At 36.1% G+C, this 19,694-nt stretch overlaps 1 protein-coding gene across 2 annotated transcripts; it reads left to right on the top strand.

Annotated features, from left to right (window-relative positions):
• Nucleotides 1–487: 487 nt before the first annotated feature.
• On the top strand, nt 488–2,769 carry LOC121239107 (UDP-glucose iridoid glucosyltransferase-like). Of its 2 annotated transcripts, none has more exons than XM_041136243.1 (3): nt 488–1,109; nt 1,651–2,536; nt 2,567–2,769. In XM_041136243.1, the coding sequence occupies exons 1-2, from the start codon at nt 626–628 to the stop codon at nt 2,529–2,531; spliced, it is 1,365 nt and encodes a 454-aa protein (XP_040992177.1). In that variant the 5' UTR covers nt 488–625; the 3' UTR covers nt 2,532–2,536; nt 2,567–2,769. The 2 variants fall into 2 exon arrangements, with proteins under 2 accessions (XP_040992177.1, XP_040992176.1); XM_041136242.1 differs by having other exon boundaries at nt 491–1,127.
• The last annotated feature ends 16,925 nt before the right edge of the window (nt 2,770–19,694 follow it).

Raw genomic sequence — 19,694 nt, 5'->3', positions numbered from 1 at the left:
ATTTAAAAAAATTAAATTATTTATTATATTTTATATAAAAATTTTAAAAAATTATAACTATGAGATGAGATATTTTATGCATCAAAACCAATTGTCATTACAGTTTGTGTTCTGCTATCACCAATGTTGCTGCTGTAACTATTATGTAATTATATGACAATATACATATCTCTATAATACATCTCTGCTGGTCCACATGGATTGTAAAGGTAAGTTGCAGGAAGCCTTTGTCATCATATTGATATAACGTATTGACTACGTTACCGCTGACGACGATGGTGGTAGAGGAGGTATTGACTACGTTACCGATGACGATAATGGTGGTGGAAGAGTTGAAAGCAGACCACGACGCCGGATTTCAAACGGCACAAAGCATAAGAGGTTCATCCGGGCTGGGTAAGCGACAAAATAAAATCGAATGCCTCCTTTCATATACTATTTTGTGCAAATCCACATCATGTCATTTTAGTCATTTGACATATGCTGATATGGACAAAAAGACAAATGATGGAGTACACGGGCCTCCTTATAAAGAGTAGCAGTCACTAGCAGCTCTCTTAGCAAAAATCGATACACTGGCTTCAACCTCGTCCTTCGTGTAACGTCCCTGAGAGGCAGGTCGGAGATGGAAAAGAACGGACAGAAACATCGGCGCCGGTTAGTTCTACTGCCATGTCCATTTCAAGGACACATAAATCCCATGCTTCAACTAGGTAGCTTTCTTCACTCCAAGGGATTCTCCATTACAGTTATTCACTGCAAGTTCAACTCTCCTAACCCTTCCAACCATCCTTCTTTCGAGTTCATTCCGTTCCAGGATGGCTTATCCGGGGACGACATATCATCCGGGGATCTAGTAAGAATTATACAGGTGGCGAATGTCGGATGCAAATCGCATCTCCAGGAATGCTTGTCTCAGATAATGACGCAACGGCGAGGAGGCCAAAACGATGATGTCGCCTGCATCATCCATGATGAGCTCTTGTACATCTCCCAGGCTGTGGCCAATTCTTTGAAGCTTCCAAGCATCGTCTTACGCACCACCAGTGCTGCTACTTTTTTGGCTCGTACTGCCATTCTCACACTCGAAGGTTACATTCCCTTTCAAGGTATATATGTGACTATAGATAAGTGCCATTCTCACACAAAATCTGATCCGTGGCTTAGGAAAAAAAATGAAATCTCAGTGATCTACAATGCACGGAATAAAAAATTTTAAAAAAATAGAAAAAAAAAATCGATATACTAATAATTACTTCCTTCGTTACATTAAAAAAAATTAAAATAAAAAAAGTGTTAAAATGAGGTGTTAGATGTCAAAGTAGCATTTTCTTATAAAAAAAATAAAAAGTTTCAAGAATATGTTCAATCTTTTTTTTTTTCCTCTTTTGGTATAGTGATGAATCTGACGGGCCACTCCATTTGCCTCTCATTTTAATATTTCATTTATTTTTATTTTTTTATTCTTTTCTTTAAATAATATATTAATATTTTTTAAAAATTAATTAAAATGATAAATAAATATAAATTAAAAAATTAAAAATAAAAATAGAAATTTTGGTTGAGCGGTGAGCGGCAGAATAGCGCCGCTCTTTACTTTTTTTGGCAGTACCGTGCTAGCTAGTACTAACCGCTACGAATCGATAACAGATTCTGCGTCACAGGACCCAGTCCCTGGTTTTCATCTACTCAGGTTTAAGGATCTACCCGTTCCCAGGTCTAAAACTTTATGCGGCTTTGAGCAGCTAGTTGTTGACTCGTATAATATTGGAACATCATCAGCCATCGTTTGGAATACCATGGAAAGCCTTGAACTATCATTATTGGAGCAAATCCAACAACAATGCCAAGTTCCAGTTCTTCCCGTCGGTCCTGTGCACAAATTTGCTCCAGCCTCTTATAGCAGTAGCTTATTGGAAGAAGACACGAGCTGTATGTCATGGCTTGGGAAGCAAACTAAAAACTCAGTTATATACGTAAGCATGGGAAGCATAGCATCCATGGATGAGAAAGAGCTAGCTGAAATGGCATGGGGACTAGCCAACAGTCAGCAGCCTTTCTTGTGGGTGATTCGACCTGGCTCAAATAGTTACGGTTCAGATCAATGGATAGAAGAACTTCCTAAAGTTCTCAGAGAAACTCTTGGAGAGAAAGGTTGCATTGTGAAATGGGCACCCCAGAAGGAAGTTCTGGCACATAGCGCGGTGGGAGGGTTTTTGAGCCATTGTGGCTGGAACTCAACGCTGGAGAGTATTTGTGAAGGGGTTCCAATGATTTGCAGACCTTCTTTCGGGGACCAGAAAGTGAATGCAAGGTACCTGAGCCATGTGTGGAGGGTAGGTTTGGAATTGGAGGAGTTGGAGAGAGGTCAGATAGAGAAAGCTGTAAGAAAATTAATGGTGGATAAGGAAGGGGAGGTGGTGAGAGAGAATGCTAATAATCTGAAGGGAAAAGTTGAACTTTGTATTAGAGAAGGTGGTTCGTCCGACAACTCCCTGAACAGGTTGGCGGATATGATCATGTCATTTTAATTGCAAAGATACTGTCGTCGTATGTACAAGGTCACAACTGCATGGGTCTCTTTCCTAAAGTCGACCTGCAGTACTTCACCTGTCTGGAGTGCTACTCGAGCCTAGAGCTATAGTACATAATATTTTCTTAAAAAAGTCTTCTTCAAGCAATTTTTCACACCAAAATCGCAACTTTCCAGTACCGACGTTCATCCTTTGCATCTCACGCGCTTTATTTAATCGAATTCAAACTCTCTTTTCATGTTTTGCTGCACTCTCAGACGATCCAATGGATCAAATAACATTAAATTTGTTGGGAATAACCGGATATGAAGACTAATTTGAAGTATTACAGTAGAAATAAATAAAAGAAAAATAATGATAATTATACACAGAACATCAAGATTTAAGTAATTCAGTTCAATGTAAATCTACGTCTACTGACAGGATCGATATCAGATATTTCACTATAAAACAAAGATAGAATACATGAGATTTAATGCAAAACTTCTTCACCGAGAAGTTAACTCTCCCTCATGTCTCTCTCTCACAAATGTCATTGGCTCTTTAAAAAAGCTCAAAACGATTGAAGTTGTTAAGAAATAAAAAGGTATGCGCTGTTTCCTATTTGTTGAAAACCGTGCCCCTTTGCTTAGAACATTGGCTTGAGTGAGTACTCAAGCGGCGCTCGAGCGAATGTAGGGTTTTGGCACCTCGTTCGAGCTGACTGTCGAGCAGGTGTTGAGCTAAACTCTCGGACTTGTATACCACTCGAGTTGAATGTCTAGCGGTGTCGAGCGAAAGTCTCTGACTTGCATTTCGCTCAAGCTGAAGAACCACCGCTCGAGTGGACATACTGCAGAGTCGTTATTTCAACTAGATTCAAGCTACCTCTTAACAAATCTCCACCTTGGCTTAAAATCTACCAAGCCTAACACTCTGACCATAGAACCAACCCCCTCCACCAAATCCCCCAAGGGAATCACAAACCCCGAACATCAATCAAGTCTAAATAGAGTTTGAACTTGTACACCGCAACTGGCTTTGTCATCATATCTGCTGGATTCTCAGTAGTAGCAATCTTCAGAATCTCTATAACACCCTCTGTAATAATCTCTCTGAGAAAATGACACCTGACATCAACGTTCTTCGTTCTCTCATAATACATTTGATTTTTGGTCAAATGTATTGAATTATGACGGTCACAGAATACTGAAATCTCATCTTGCTGTAGTCCCAAGTCAGCGATCAAATCTTTCAACCAAATGGCCTCCTTAACAGCCTTTGCTGCTGCCATGTACTCCGCCTCTGTAGTTGATAAAGCAACGATGGATTGCAATGTTGCTTTCCAACTGATAGCAGACCCACACAAAGTGAAAACATAACTTGTTAATGATATTCTTTTATCTAAGTCCCCAGCATAATCAGAATTAACATAACCAATAACTCTGGAACTGAAATCAACATCTCTATCATATATTAAGCCAAAATCCAAAGTCCCTCTCAAATACTTGAGTATCCATTTCACAGCCTATCAATGAGTCTTACCTGGATTAGCCATATACCTGCTAACAACGCTCACTGCCTATGAAATGTCTGGACAAATGTAAACTATTGCGTACATTATACTGCCAACTACACTAGAATAAGGAACACTAGCCATGAACTGTTCCTCCTCGTCTGTCTGAGGAGATAGGGAAGCTGAAAGTTTAAAGTGTGTAGTAAGTGGTGTACTTACTAGTTTGGAATTAGACATTCCAAATCTCTGAAGAACTTTCTCAATGTACTTTTCTTGAGATAAGTATAACTTTCCAGCTTTCCTATCTCTGTGGATCTCATCTCCAAAATCTTCTTTGCAGCACCTAAGTATTTAATCTCAAACTCATTTCTGAGTTAGGTTTTCAACAAACCAATGCCAGATATGCCTTTAGCAGCAATAAGCATTTCATAACATAAAGTAGCAAATAAATGAAAGATCCATCATATAATTCCTTGTGATAAAACACAGTTATCATAGTTACTCATCAAATAACCAGGATCAATCATAAATGAATCAAAACGTTTATACCATTGCCTTGGAGACTGCTTCAAACCATACAATGATTTCTTCAATCTGCACTCATGATCTTCTTTACTTTCAACAATGAACCCCTCTGGCTGATGCATACAAATGGTCTCATCAAGCTCACCATGTAGAAACGTTGTTTTAACATCAAGTTGCTGTAGCTCTAAGTCATACAATGCTATTATAGCAAGTAACACTCTGATCGATCTAAGTTTCACAACTGGAGAGAAAATTTCATTGAAGTCGATGCCTTCTCTCTGACTGAAGCCCTTAGCAACTAAGCATGCATTGTATCTTGCATCTGTATCACCTTGGATTCCCTCTTTTCTTTTGAAGACCCATTTGCAGCCAACAATCTTCATCTTCTTCGGTAACATAACCAAATCCCATGTTTGGTTTTTGTGAAGAGACCCAATCTCTTCAATCATAGCTATACACCACTGTGCAGATTCTTCACTCTTGACAGTTTCTGAATAATTGGAAGGCTCTTGACCAACAATGCCCTCTGTCGTAGTAAGAGCATACATCACCATATCTGCACGGACATATCTTTGAGGTGGTCTAATCTGCCTCCTCTGTATACCAGTAGCTACATTATAGTCTTGCTCACTCTGTGCGCTGCTATCAGAATCAAAATCATGCTCATTTGCAATAGCATGATCTTGGGCACCACCTGGCAGCCCTTGTAGCGCTTCACTAGGGCTTCCACCTAAAACTCCACCTTCTTGTCAATATTTTGTTCTTTACCAGTAGACACAGTAAATTCCTTTCTCGGATTAAGCATAGATTTTTCATCAAATACAACATCATTGCTGATTACAAACCTAGGTGATTTAGGATCAGTACACCACAACCTAAATCCCTTCACCCCACTGGCATATCCAATGAATATGTCAGTGGAACTAGTGCTAAGACAATATTTGAGTCGTTAGACTTTTCATCAGCATTAGAGGAACTAGTGCCTTCCTCTCTACTTTCAATTTAGGACACATTTTTGTGATGACCAAACTTATGACAATAATGACATTTAATATTTTTCTTGTTAAACTTAGACTGTGAACTGCCCCTGGATTTACCCCTATACTTCTCTGAACCCTTGTCACTGAATCTACCCCTCTTGAAGAACCCTTAACAAACAAACCACTGGCTTGTTCATCAGTGCCCTTCACACTCAATTTATTCCTCAATTCCTTAGAATTCAAAGCAGATTTCACATCTGCCAAGAAAATTGTATCTCTACCATACAACATGGAATTCACAAAATTTTCAAATGACATGGGTAATGAACACAAAACAATTAATGCTTGATCATCTTCTTCAAGTTTAATGTCAATATTCTTCAGATCCATAATAATTTTATTAAATTCATCTAAGTGTTCAGAGATAGGAGTACCTTCTTTCATTTTGAGAGTGTATAGCCGTTGTTTCAAATACAAACGGTTGGTGAGAGATTTCTTCATATATAGATTCTCAAGTGCAGACCAAATGCTAGTTGCAGTCTCCTCATCAGCAACCTCTCTTAAAACTCCATCTGATAATGACAAAAGAATTGTACTATGTACTTTTTCTTCTTCTTCTTTTGAATGAGCCAGAGAATTATCAGACACATTCTCTTCTAATACTTTTGATAAGTTCTGTTGTCGCAGTAAAGCCTTCATTTTGATGCGCCATAAACTGAAACTATTCTGACCGTCAAATTTCTCTACTTCAAACTTAGCCATAGCTATCCCACCAGATCTAGCACAGAGCCATGCTTTGATACCAGTTTATTGGGAATAATCGGATATCAAAGACTAATTTGAAGTATTACAACGAAAATAAATAAAAGAAAAATAATGACAATCACACACAGAATACCAAGATTTAAGTGGTTCAGCTCAATGTAAACCTACTTCCATTGGCGGGATCGGTATAAGAGATTTCACTTAACAAATATGGAGTACAAGAGAGATTTAATACAAAACATCTTCACTGAGAAGTTAACTCTCCCTCTCGTCTCTCTCTCTCTCACAAATATCACTGCCTTTGTAAAAAAGGTTAAAATGACTAAAGTCGGTAAGAAATAAAAAGGTATGCACCGTTTCCTATTTATAGAAAATCGTGCAGACCCTTTGTTGAGAACATTGGCTAGAGCGGGTACTCGAGTGGCGATCGAGCGAACGTAGGGTTTTGGCACCCCACTTGAGATGACTGTTGAGCGGGTGTTGAGTGAAACTCTCAGACTTGTATACCTCTCGAGCTGAATGTCGAGCGGTGTCGAGCGAAAGTCTCTGACTTGCATGTCGCTCTAACTGAAGAATGACTGCTCGAGTAGACATACTGCAGAGGCGCTATTTCAACTAGGTTCAAGCCATGTCTTAATAGAATTAAGCACTCCAGTGAACAAATTATACCTTTGTGCCAAGCAGTCAGGCATAGACAACGAGATTCTACCTCGTTTGTTTTCGTAGATGAGATGAGTTGAGATTAAAGTTAAAAAGTTGAATGAAATATTATTAGAATATATATTTTTAATATTATTTTTGTTTTAAGATTTGAAAAAGTTGAATTATTTATACACCGACAATGTATAGTTCGTGAGGTTGCTAGATAGTTCTTTGACCAACCGGTTTATCTCGTGAAAGTATGGGTGTATACATTTTGGTCCAGACCAGAAAATTTAGCCGGATTGAAATTGACAATATTATAAGAAAACTGATTATTTGTAACCAGTTATTTCCAGTGAAAATAATTATTTCTTGTCAAAATTAGTTTTTTTTTGTCACAAATAGTCATTATCATTGCAATTAATCCGTCACAAATATTTATTTTTCTTGTAGTTAATTAATTAATTAATGGTTGGTTTCGGTCCTAGGCCGGTTTGGGATATTTTGAGAATCAATCCGGTCTCGGGGTGGGGTTTTTTCACTTCGGATTGGACTGGACTGACTGAATTACAAATATATTTTTAAAATTTTCTTAAAAAATTATATATTTTATTTTATATAGTAGTTGTATAAGTTAATTATATAATTTTTATCCAACTTATGACCATTGACAATATAAAATGTTAAATATATATTAATTATTAATTAACTAATATCAATTAACTAATATATAATTATCAATTTTGATAATTTGAACAAATTTTTTTAGCAATTTTTAAATAAAGAAATGTGAAAATAAAGTTAAATAGTTGTATTATTCAAAATTAAAAATATTGTGGGCTTTTTTATACTAATGGGTCAAAAATACAAATTGTGAACTTTTTTGTATACTTCAAGAGTGATGGACTTTTTTGTATGATTGAGCACCATTTGAAACTGGCCCAGACTAATAGCTAACGGTTTGATCCAGTCTATTAGGGGTGATTGATCTGGTCTGAAAAAATGATGGACAATCATCCTGATCGGACCGATTACACCTTAATTGAAAGTACTCGAAAGGTCTCCTGACCGCTTTAAATAGTATGAAACATATATTTCACCTCTAAAAGCAATTTGAAATAGTTTCAATTAATCATCAAATACTTAGTCCGATTTTTGTTTCCAGTCTTTATAGAGCATCAAAATCATAGCAAAAATGATGATCATGCCAATCTTCTCTTGTGGCCAATGAAGCAGGGTCTTCGATCCCTTTTCTCTTGATTTTCCCTTCCCCTCTTCACTTTCAACTTCATCTCTGCTGTTTTCTTTGGAAAATTCTGCATTTGTCAACACCATAATCGACTTGAAGGAGACCTTAGAAGGCCACATGTTCATGGCCGATCTGTTGCCTGCCCATTCGAACCTTATAAAGAGTCAAAATTTCTCATTTCCAAACAATATGAGATCTCATATATACCTATTCTTATCCTTATCATATGGGGTATCACATTACCCATATTGTTTATTATCATCAGTCTCTCAAGAACAAGATTTTCACTTTGGATGAGTTATTATATATATTTCCATCATTCCTTTAGAAATTGAATTTTTGTGCTATTGCCAAAATTTTTATGATCAGATTGCTATGATTATATGGTTCAAGCCTTCGCCCTTGATAATAACATTTTAATTAAGACTCTAAAGAGGCTCGTTTGGTAGCCAACATTGATATTTTGTTTACAAATCATTCACAAGGTCATGGGCATCAAATTATCAAACTATACATATTTAGTAATACCGACATAAAGAAAAAAATGGAGATACAACTGATCATCAAATTCTTATTTATGGCCTTCAAATATTTTTGAGCAAGCTTGAGTAAACTGCATGCCCGCATGAATCAGTTTCCAACCTTGCTGCAGATTATACCATCTTCGACGTTCTCAGTACTTGTATGGAACAAGCACATGTAATGAAAACATAACGTTAGAAAAATGGTATTTATCATTTTCTAATCATCGTTTTTTTATCAATATTCTTGATATGACATTGAAAAATGAGTAAAGAAACCCGATATTTTTTCAATTATTTGATGCAACATCGAGAGATGACAAAGAGTATGTAATAATTAAAATGATGATGAATAACACTTCCCTATGACATTAATCGTATCCATCTTACTACAGGAGGGATTTGTGTGAGCTAATGGGGAAGTGAGATACAACAATCGGAGCTTCGGATGATTTTGATTTATTTTTAGATTTGCCCTAAGAACGTTGTTCTACGCAGCCGGAAGCTCCAAGTACAGGATGATCATCAGAGACATGAGGGGACTTGAAGCACTTGAGGCACTTGAAGTAACTGAAAAAGGCAGAGAAAAGAGGAGCCATTTTGTCTCTCTTTTTGTAAGTTGTGTACTTGAAATTGTGGACTTCTTTCTGAGAGAAAGAAATCAGTACTTGAAATGGATGATGATAACTGAACTAGTAAAAGATTATGTTCTATTAATATTTATATGATGTGAACCATATGATGATAACTGAACTATTAGTACTATTACTATAAATATTAATAGAACATAATCTTTTACTAGTATGCTCATGTTATCATCATCCATTTCTATAAATATTAATAGAACATAATATCACTACGATCACGCGCAATATATGGTTCACATCATCCTTGACGAAGATGCATGCTCATGTTGTACGTGTAGTAACTAGTAACCACTTTTTTACTCACTTTTTTTAAAATAAATGTGTGGCGCTGCTACACCCTAGATGCATATATTATTTCTCTATAAATTATAATTAATAGGGAAATTACGTTTTGCATTTTAGAATTGCTATTGTTTTTTTTTTCTTCTCTTTGTGTAACTGACATATTTAATATCACTTTTTTTTCACAGTTTAATATCAAAATCTTTAATTTATCGCTCAATATGAATTTAATGGATATCGATTAAGATCTTAATGTTAGAATATTAATTGAGGTTGAAGACGAGAGAGTGCTACAAATAAGTGGTGAAGAGGACAAGAACGACAAGTGGCATAGGGTGGAGCGGAGTAGCGGCAAGTTCGTGAGGAGGTTTAGGTTGTTGGAGAATGTGAAGATGATGGATCAGGTGAAGGCTTTCCATGGAGAATGGGGTTCGGACTGAGCTCCGACTCTGACGGAGTCAGAGTAGTGCTTTCCAACCTCTGAATGAAAAATTTTTACTCCGACTCCGACTCCAAACTGAGGTCGAAGTTTTGAACTCCGATTGAAACTCCGAACGGAGTATTGGGCTAAATGAAGGCCCTTTTACGATTTTTGGGTCACCAAAGCTCAATTTCGAACCTGTAAAAAAATAACTGAAAAATAAAAAAAACATGTGCACCTATGCAGCAAGAATTTCACTCAATGGTCATACTTGAAATGAAGATAGAAAGTCACAATCAATACAAGGAAAAAAATTAATAGTAAAAAATTGAACAAGGTAAAAGTAGAATTTGATTCTCACCAATAAAGGGGGTTCTCCATATAATCCCTAAATTCCATTCCAACTCTTAAGGGGCGTCGTCTTAGACTCTCAGTCATCGGCAATTATGTTAGGGTTCACAATTAGGTCTATAAAATCATAAAAAGTAGAAGTTAAATAAATAAAATATTAAAAATAATTAAATAATCATTTAAATGCATATAAAGTTACCCGATTCAAGCCTATAGCTCTCGGCATCAACACCAACAATATCTAGTCTAATGGGTGTTTCACTTATCTAGTTCTGTGTGCAAACGAAGGCCTCCACAGTTGACGGTGGCAATGAATTTCGATAAGCATCCAATACGCAACCTCCAGTGCTAAACGCCGACTCATAGGCAACTGTAGTGACATGAATGGCCAACACATTTCGGGCTATACGAGAAATGATTGGATATTTGGCGAAATTAACCTTCCACCAAGTTAATAACTGAAATACACCACTAGGTGTCTCCACAATTTTCATAAAATATCGTTCAACTTCAGATGTACACTGCATAATATTACTCGTTGCAATGAGTTGATGATACTGCTGCATAATAAGATGGTCTGTACCCCCTCCAGATGGGTCATGATCATCTAACGAAGATGTCGACCCCATCGGCCTCGAGTGTGCGGAGCTACCAGCTGCGGATGAAGGCTAACTACTATTGTTGTAGTGACTATATAAATCATCAATATCATTTTTTAGCGCACTAATAAACTGTGCAGTTTTCACTGCCTCGAGGACGGAATTTACCCAAAATTTCACAACGGGTCAAGGATCACAGCCACAAATAATAATTTATTTATCTTCTCAATATTCCCCAAATATTTATCATATTTGGTCTTCATCCTCGTAGCCATAACAAATAACAATCCCATAGAGTCAGCACAACTATTTTGCAAGTGGAAGTGAAGCCTGAGAGCTCGCTAAAGTACAGGTTTGCAGTCGTATATTTGGATCTAGATATCCTCATAGTTATGTCATAAAAATTTTCAAAAATTGATCAAAGTACCTCACACTAGTTCAATCATATGCGTCCGGCGCACTGAGCCCCTGTCTTGCTGGCTCCAATAAAGCATACCTCAGGCCCCCATTCTCAACCTCCATCTGCTCGAATGTTTTTTGGTACTTCTGTTCCACATCCAACATCATGTATGTATAGTTCCACTGAGTCGGAACGTCCAAGCACAACATACTAGAACATCCAATCTGAAACTGTTATGATATTGCCTTAAACTTGGCAAACTTTTAGGGGGAAGCCTTCACATGTCGCACAATGTTGCGGACTCTGGTAATGGAATCATGGAATCATCAACCTCTTTTAATCCCTCAACAATTATGAGGTTGATGATATGAACATATCATCGAACATGAATAAACTCCTGCTGACGAATGACATCATCTTTCACTGTCGTATTCTGCTTGAACCAATCAATTGCAGTGTCATTGGCACTAGCATTGTCAACTGTAATACACATCACTTTTCGAATTCTTCAATCCTTTATACAATCATTTATCTCTGCCCTAATGGATGCACCCTTATGATCAACAATTTCTTTGAACCCAATAATTCATTTATGCAAATTCCACTCACTATCAATGTAGTGTGCTGTGATACACATGTAGCAAACGTTCTGTATGGATGTTCATGTGCCAGTCATAAATGACACTCTCTGACCAATGGTAGTAAACATCTTCTTCATCTACACATTCTTCTTTGTATGCCTCTTCATAAAATCTCGCATCACCGTATACCGTGATGGAATGAGAAATCATGGCTTAATAGTTTATACAAACTTTCGGAAGCCTCTTTTGTCGACTGTGGTAAAGGGCATTTCATTAGTAATTATCATATCTCAAAGTATTTCCCTCAACATCTTCTTACTGTATTGAGGGATGACCAATTTCTTAACCTGTGTGCCATCAGTGGCCATCTCAGTTTCGTAACTAAGCTTGGTCTGGTCAGTGGCTGCTAATGCCTTCGCGATCTTATATCTTTAGCAATCATTAAGATGTGCTATTAATATATTGGTGCCTTGTTTCTTCGAATGGCAACCATAAAGTTGCCCACAGTAGTGGCATCTTACTTGCGGACTCGCACGCTCACCATAAATTTTGGTGAAATGTTCCCATGTCCATGACCTTAATTTTTTAGAACGTCATCGTGGATGATCATGCTCAATGGGTATCTTTTTCTCTTCGTTAAACATATCCTCTTCTTCTATATCTATTGGGAGTTGACTACTCACACAAGAAGTAGCTGCTCTAGATGTGACTCTAGATGTGGCTCTAGGGGTGGAAGTACCCACCGGTGTAGGAGCAGTAGCAGTGGCATCCACTGCATCCCCTTGTGGACGATCGTCTTCCATATCACAATCAAAGAAGCTGAAAAAATAGATTAGAAGCAAAAAATTAGAATAACAAACTGTACGTCGTACTAATTGTTTAGAACTCAGAATGACCAATCTAATTATTTAAGAAATTCAAACGTCAACCAAACAACATAAGATCATACATCGCCTTATTCCCGATTAATGATTATACGATCGTATATGGTTGAAGACTTCTGAATTAAATGATATCTTAGAGATTCATCAAGCTTTTCTTTTGGAAGATAATATATTGCTTGGAGAGAATAAATAATATATAGCAAATTACTCCCTGTAGTTGGAAGTTCATGACTTTGTGGAAGAAGATAACAAAATAAAATAGACACCTTGCATGTCAATAACCCGAACCACCAGACCAGAAAGTACTAGAGACCTCACATTGCCAATAACAACGACAAATCTCTACCATCTTTTCAAAACTAATGGATTGTTCTAGGATGGATGAAGATTAAGTGACATGATATATATATAGCTAGTTTGAATACTACTCTTATCTTAATAGAGAATATATATTAATATTGCTCATGTTTTCACTAACCTGACGGTGGAATTAGAATATCATGTCGTTTTGATTCATGCACCCACCCATAGTATCCATATCTAAATATCTAGAGAAACATTTAATGACTTTAATTTAAACATGTTGGCTTGAAATTTACATGAGTGGACCCTTTTCAACAGGTACTAGTTTTCAATACTGCTCTAATGAAGAACATATACATCAATGCATGCAATACACTACACTACACTAACTCGTTTACAATACAAGCTGCATGCCTAACCTTAATCTTGTACTACTCGACCAACTTCACCAAGGAATTAAAACACTTATATTACCATTTCCTGGATATTCAAATGCATGATGCATCTTGTTTACAAACTAACCATTTGAAGATGAGTCTCACGTACAACTTCCACCATTTTACATTTACAAGCAACCCAACAAATGTAATGAATTCCAACGTGACTATTTAATATTATTCCCGTATTTTCATCATTTTCTTTCCTGTGTTCATCTCTTTTACATTTTATCAAACACATTGCATGCATACTGCATTTCCAATGCATCAACCTGATTCAAGTCTATCGCATTTCCTTAGTACAACACAAGGTTCATTACAACATACCAACAACTAGATCCAAAACAACTAATTCCAGGCAACCCAACAACATGGAAAAAAAGAAAAATTGTGAAAATTACATGATTTAGGGCTCGGAGTTAGACTACACTTACGAGTTATGGCGTTGCAACAGCTGAATGGAGGTTAGTCTGAAATGTAAAGGGGAATAGACTATAGAATTGCAGAGAGGGAATGAATGCAACAGAGAGGGAACGGACTCACGAAGGCTCAGAGGAGAGATTTAGAGAATCAGAAGGGAAGAATGGGGTTTGGGGAAGAAGGAAGAAGAGAAGGGGGTCCTGCATTTTGGACCGTCGTCGTCAAGAAACGATGCAGTGGAACGACATCGTTTAGTTTAGTTTAGATTTTTTTTTTTTTTTTTTTTAAGTCAGAGTTCGGAGCTCAAAGGAGCTTCAACTCTGACAGTAATCTCGGAGTCACTCCAACTCCGCATTCCAAACACTCCGACGGAGTCGGAGTGAAATCGGAGCGGAAGTTGGGCGGAGTTGGAATTCTAAGAGATTTGCACAGCCCTAAGTTCTTACCATCACCATTCCCAAGGAGGAAACCTAGAAGCTTATTTGGATACAAGATATCTCTAATCTCATATCATATAATCATTATAATTTTTTTTAAATTTTTAAACAAAATACAATAAATAATTCAATTTTTTTTAATCTCAAAATAAAAATAATATTAAAAAAATAATATTCTAGTAATATTTTATTTAAATTTTGGCTTGAAATACCGAATACATTGATCGGACGGTTGGAAGTTAGTTGAATGTTGTGGAAGGTTCTGTCGCCATTTTCTTTAAAAATGATGCTTATGTGATAAAACTTTGTCAACTTAAAATTATAAAAACTTTGACAACTTAAAATAAAGAGTATTGCTAGTCGGTATGTTAATATGCTATTTATAGTAGGGTTTATTATAATTTAAAAAAATTAAAAAATTAATATTTTTAGTTTATTTAATGTGAAAAGTTTCACATTAACGATATGTTGGGTATATAAAAAATAAGATTTATAAATAGATTTTTTAAAAAAAAAAAATTTGTTCTCTACTTTTCTTTTTTATTTAATACCGAATTATTCTTTAGATTTACAACTTTATTAATTAGATCCGTCCTAGATTAAAAGTAGTTTTTCTGATATTCTCCATGTTAAAGAATAATGTTGATATAATTTTAGAGTGTCAAGCATCACATACTCCTTTTAAAAAAGTGAAGTTTATCATTAAAAACTAAATTCTTTTATTTAAATATCATATTTATCTATTTTTTAAAGAGGGTATGCAAGACTATTAATACCTTAAGACTCTACAAATCATTTCTCTGTATTAAAAAATTGATACAATAAATTAAAACGTAAACTGTTTGCAGCATCAAATTAATAAATAATTATGTAGTAAGATTATTGTCAATTGATTGATCTCAATATGGACATAATGATATAATTGGCAATTTTTTGCAAATACAGGAAGTAAATTGGTATAATTAAAAATATAAGGGACTTTTTTTAAAAAAGGGGTAAACATTTATTTGATAAAATTAAAAATATGAGCAACATTTTGATAAACGTAAAGATACATGGAGTGCATGTTTAATACTTGAGTAATGATACATTGATATCTCATTTACTACTGTCTTACTATTCATTTTTTTTTGCTATTTGAATCTAGATTGAGTTTGGATTCTAAACTCATTTCAACTTATCTCAACTCATCATTACAACTTTTTAAAATCTTAATACAAAATATAATAAACAATTCAATTTTTTTAAATTCTAAAATAATAATAATATTAAAAAATAATATTCTAACAATATTTTATCATCTCAACTCAACTCAGTTTAACAACCAAACGAAGCCTAAAAATTTTAGAATATGACCTTTTTGCGTAATCTAGAAGAAAATAAATTCAATCAACCAACTAATCATGTAATTTAATTAAAAATAAATTCAATTTTATAAAAATTGACTCAAAGAGCAAAAGAAGGTCAATTTATAAAATTGAATTTATTTTTAATGAAATTACATAATTACGTTAGTTGATTAAATTTATTTTCTTTTAGATTATGCAAGAAGGTTATATTTTGAGATTTTTAATCCAGATTCAAATAGCAAAAATGAAAGAAAAAATAACTAGACAGTAAAATAGTAGTAGAAGAAGTGTAAGGATATCATTGCCCTTAATACTTACCACTAAAATTTTGCCTATAACCACTTTATATTGCTGGATATTGAGTAATATTGTCACAACTCATTCTTATTTTGGATATTACAATATTTTTTTTGTGATGAATCTCTATGTAAAATGTCTTTGTTTAAGGAGATCCGTTTCATTCATGAAGGATATTTTGTTTTTGCTCGAAAGACATAAAGAAAATCTAAATTTAAGGTTGTGGGGGATAAAACACCCGGCTTGCTGAAGGCTAGGCACAACCTACCAAGTCACACTAGAAGGCGAAATAGAGAGGGGAGTGGGATACAAGAGAGGACCATGTGTTAGGATAGTAAGAGAAGGGTGTCAGGAAAAACAAAGGAATGCTCAGACACGTCAATGGTCAATCCTCACCTTCGCTGATAGACATGCAAAGGGACCGGTCACATAATGGCAGGCAGGCACACGCAATGAGGAGTGAGATAAAAGTAAGGGACTAGATGACCAAATGAGATCTTCTTCTTCAGTAACCTCCTGAAGAAGACATTGTCTCCAGCCAGGAAGAGATTCAGCTTTCTTTGTACAGTGAGAAATGAGAGGCCATGAGAGACTGTAAACAAGTATATTATAGTGGATTTTCCCTTCCCAAACACTCGTGGCCATGAATGTAGGCAACATGCCGAACCATATAAATCTGTGTCCCTTACTCTTATTTTCTCAGCACTTATTTTTCATTCACCGTCATAGACGTATGCATTGCCACCATACAATCATACCAGAACACTGTCAGGGGCTCTAAACGACATTGATCAAGGCCCAAGTCGACCAGTGGGCTGGGAATGACTCTTTCTCTCATTTCGGCCTGTTGTGTGATTTTTCTAGCATCAACAAAGGTCATATTAATTTGTAAAAAAAAAAAAAAAAAAGAAGTTCATCATCCAGTAGTGTAGTATAGAGGAAAAATTAAGATTTCTTAGCCTATGGCACTACAAGAAAGTTGGTCTATACCGGCGAGTTATTAGTCGCCACAAAACAATTCGTTGGGAAAAATATTATTTAGCGGCGAGTTAAAAACCACCGCTAGTTTTTAAATGAAATACGACTAATCGTATACTGGGTCCATAGAAGATGGCTATTGCAATGATTTTATGGTCTATAGGGGCGGTTAAAGTCGCTGGTAGAAAAATTTTCTGTAACAACGCTCTAAACTTCCCCAGAACACATTGTCTGGGCGCCAAATCGACATCTAGGTTTGGGGTCTTAATTATTTTCCCCCCAAACACATTTCCCCCCAACACCCACCTTCTGCACTTCGACGAACCCGGCGACTATTGCACCTGCTTTCCGCTGCCCTAACCAGTGTTTGCCCAAGGTGTCAGCTCCTTCGCGTTCACCGAAAGCGGGTTTTCACTGTCCCATTTTCGGACAATTTTCTCGCTTCCGTTGTTGGTTCTTGATTTTCAGCTAGTAAAATGAAAAAATCCACTCCCCTTCATTTCCACTAGTAACAAGCCGAATCCCTACGTTTCCTTCCCTTACAATATTCGTTCTCTGCCTCCATTTCGTTTCCCAAGTTGAAGATTTGCCGCAGTCAAGCATAATTGTTGGCGGCTCCAGGGAAGGGAACTACCGTATAGGTATCTGTCGTTGCTAATTTATCTGTTTTCCTCCCTTCAATGAAATCTAAAATTCGTTTTTGTGCTTATTCCAAAATTCGTTATTTGCCAAATGCACTCTGATCATGTAATTAGTTTAGTCTTGACTATGTATTTGGTTGGAAATGGTTATTTCTCATGAACACTGGACATGCAAAATTTGTGTTTTTTTTTTTTTTTTTTTTTTTTTTTTGTCAATACTTTTCTTTAACTTGCAAAACAAATGTGCATGTTCCTATGTAACTTGAATTTGGAGGAAGGCGGAGCGTTTACATTCAGTGGGGCTGAGGAGATTCTCAAAGCTCTTTGAATCTGGTCAGCTTGCAACCCCCTATTCTCTATCTCTCTGATGTTTTTTTGTCGTCATTTTAGGGACTTACTTGTTCCTTGTTGGTTCAGTGGCTGGACTTGTTTTTGGTAATAAAACTCATGGGACCTGAGAATGTGATTTATGCCATTGATGGAACTGATTAATTACAGGTTATATGCACGGAATTAGTAGGATTTAACCTTATTATACGACACATTTGAGTTGTGCGTGCTAGATATTGCAACCCATTGCCAAACCTTAAGATGCGTATAGTGCAGTCGGTATATTCTGAACATGAATCACATAATGTGCTCTGTTTTCAAACAATAGCGTAATACGAGGCAAAGCAATTCTTGGAACAACGTTCAATCATGCAAGCTACATTAACTAGTTAAGCGCCCACGACAAACGTCCCTCCCTCTGAATTTTGGCTGCAACAAAGGAAAGATCGATATTAGTTCTGCAATCATTACTTAGTCAAATGCTCATTTCGGAGTAGTGTTTTTGGGCCTCTTGCCTCCCGTTGAAGACCAGTAGTGATCCCACTGCATTATATAGACTGTTAGCAGGAAATCTTCATCCACCACTTTCTCTGTACCAACTATATGCCGCGCTGAAGTCCTGTTGTTTGCAATCCCCTTTAACAAGTATGTTAAAAAATATCAACAAAAGGGACCAGTCCTTGGTCAACTTTCCCTTTACAAAGAGCCCCCAGACTGAAGCTATGATAGGTCATCTTGTCAGCATCAATCCAATGCCCAACTTCTTCATATTTTGAATTCATACAAGCTGAAGCTGAGACATTGTAGGTGTTTTTGTATTGGAATACCCTGGGATTAGGGAGTTGTATGAGGTAATAATATCAGTACCATAACCACTACTTATGATCAGGGGAATCAAATCCTTTGAGCATAATTGGAGGTCTTCGCTTTGGATACTTCTTGAAACCTTTTTCACATCCATTCAGTGTTTCTATATGCCTAATCATTCTCATTATCTGCAAGACCATGTAAGACTCCAAAAACGGATGCTATGCTGATCATTTTCAACCTAGCTTTTATATTTTCTTGATAAAGCTCGTACTTTTCATCTTCGCTTTAGCTTACGCATTTCAAGGTGTTACCATTTTGGGTTAATAGGTATATATTTATTGGCATTGTACACCATTACCATTGATGTAATTCACAAAACCGCCTTATCTTTAGGATATTTAAACCGGCAAGACCTTAGATTTCATAGAATGGAATAAGGCAGGATTTAGAACAACACTAATTTCCATATCGTGCTTTCATAGGGAAAAAAAAAAAAAAGAGTTTACAAGCATTCCCATTGTTTCAAGTCACAAAACAATTTTATAAATTTTAAATTGAATTTATCATTGTATAGATATCAACTAATTATCATGTTTGGCATTATCATAGACCCAAGTATATATGTACCCTTTATTTTGGTGCATAGCATGCAACATAGGAAACATAGAAACATAATCACATTAGATGGACCCTACTGGTTGTTAAACGTAGGAAACTTGATGATTTTAATTACACCTGCCAAAACTCGTGGACTTCCATCAACAACCATCTCTTATTTTCGAGTTGATAAGATGATAATTAAGATAATTTCTAGAC

This window comes from Juglans microcarpa x Juglans regia, chromosome 7D, assembly GCF_004785595.1.
Source record: "Juglans microcarpa x Juglans regia isolate MS1-56 chromosome 7D, Jm3101_v1.0, whole genome shotgun sequence".
Lineage (NCBI taxonomy): Eukaryota > Viridiplantae > Streptophyta > Magnoliopsida > Fagales > Juglandaceae > Juglans > Juglans microcarpa x Juglans regia.
This window is presented reverse-complemented; position numbering and strand designations above follow the sequence as displayed.

Excerpts from the sequence above, each read along its gene's own strand:
- LOC121239107 (XM_041136242.1), top strand. The coding sequence starts at position 626 with ATGGAAAAGAACGGACAGAAACATCGGCGCCGGTTAGTTCTACTGCCA. Across the intron at positions 1,128-1,650 it reads AGGTATATATGTGACTATAG|ATTCTGCGTCACAGGACCCA; the intron begins ATAAGTGCCATT and ends AATCGATAACAG.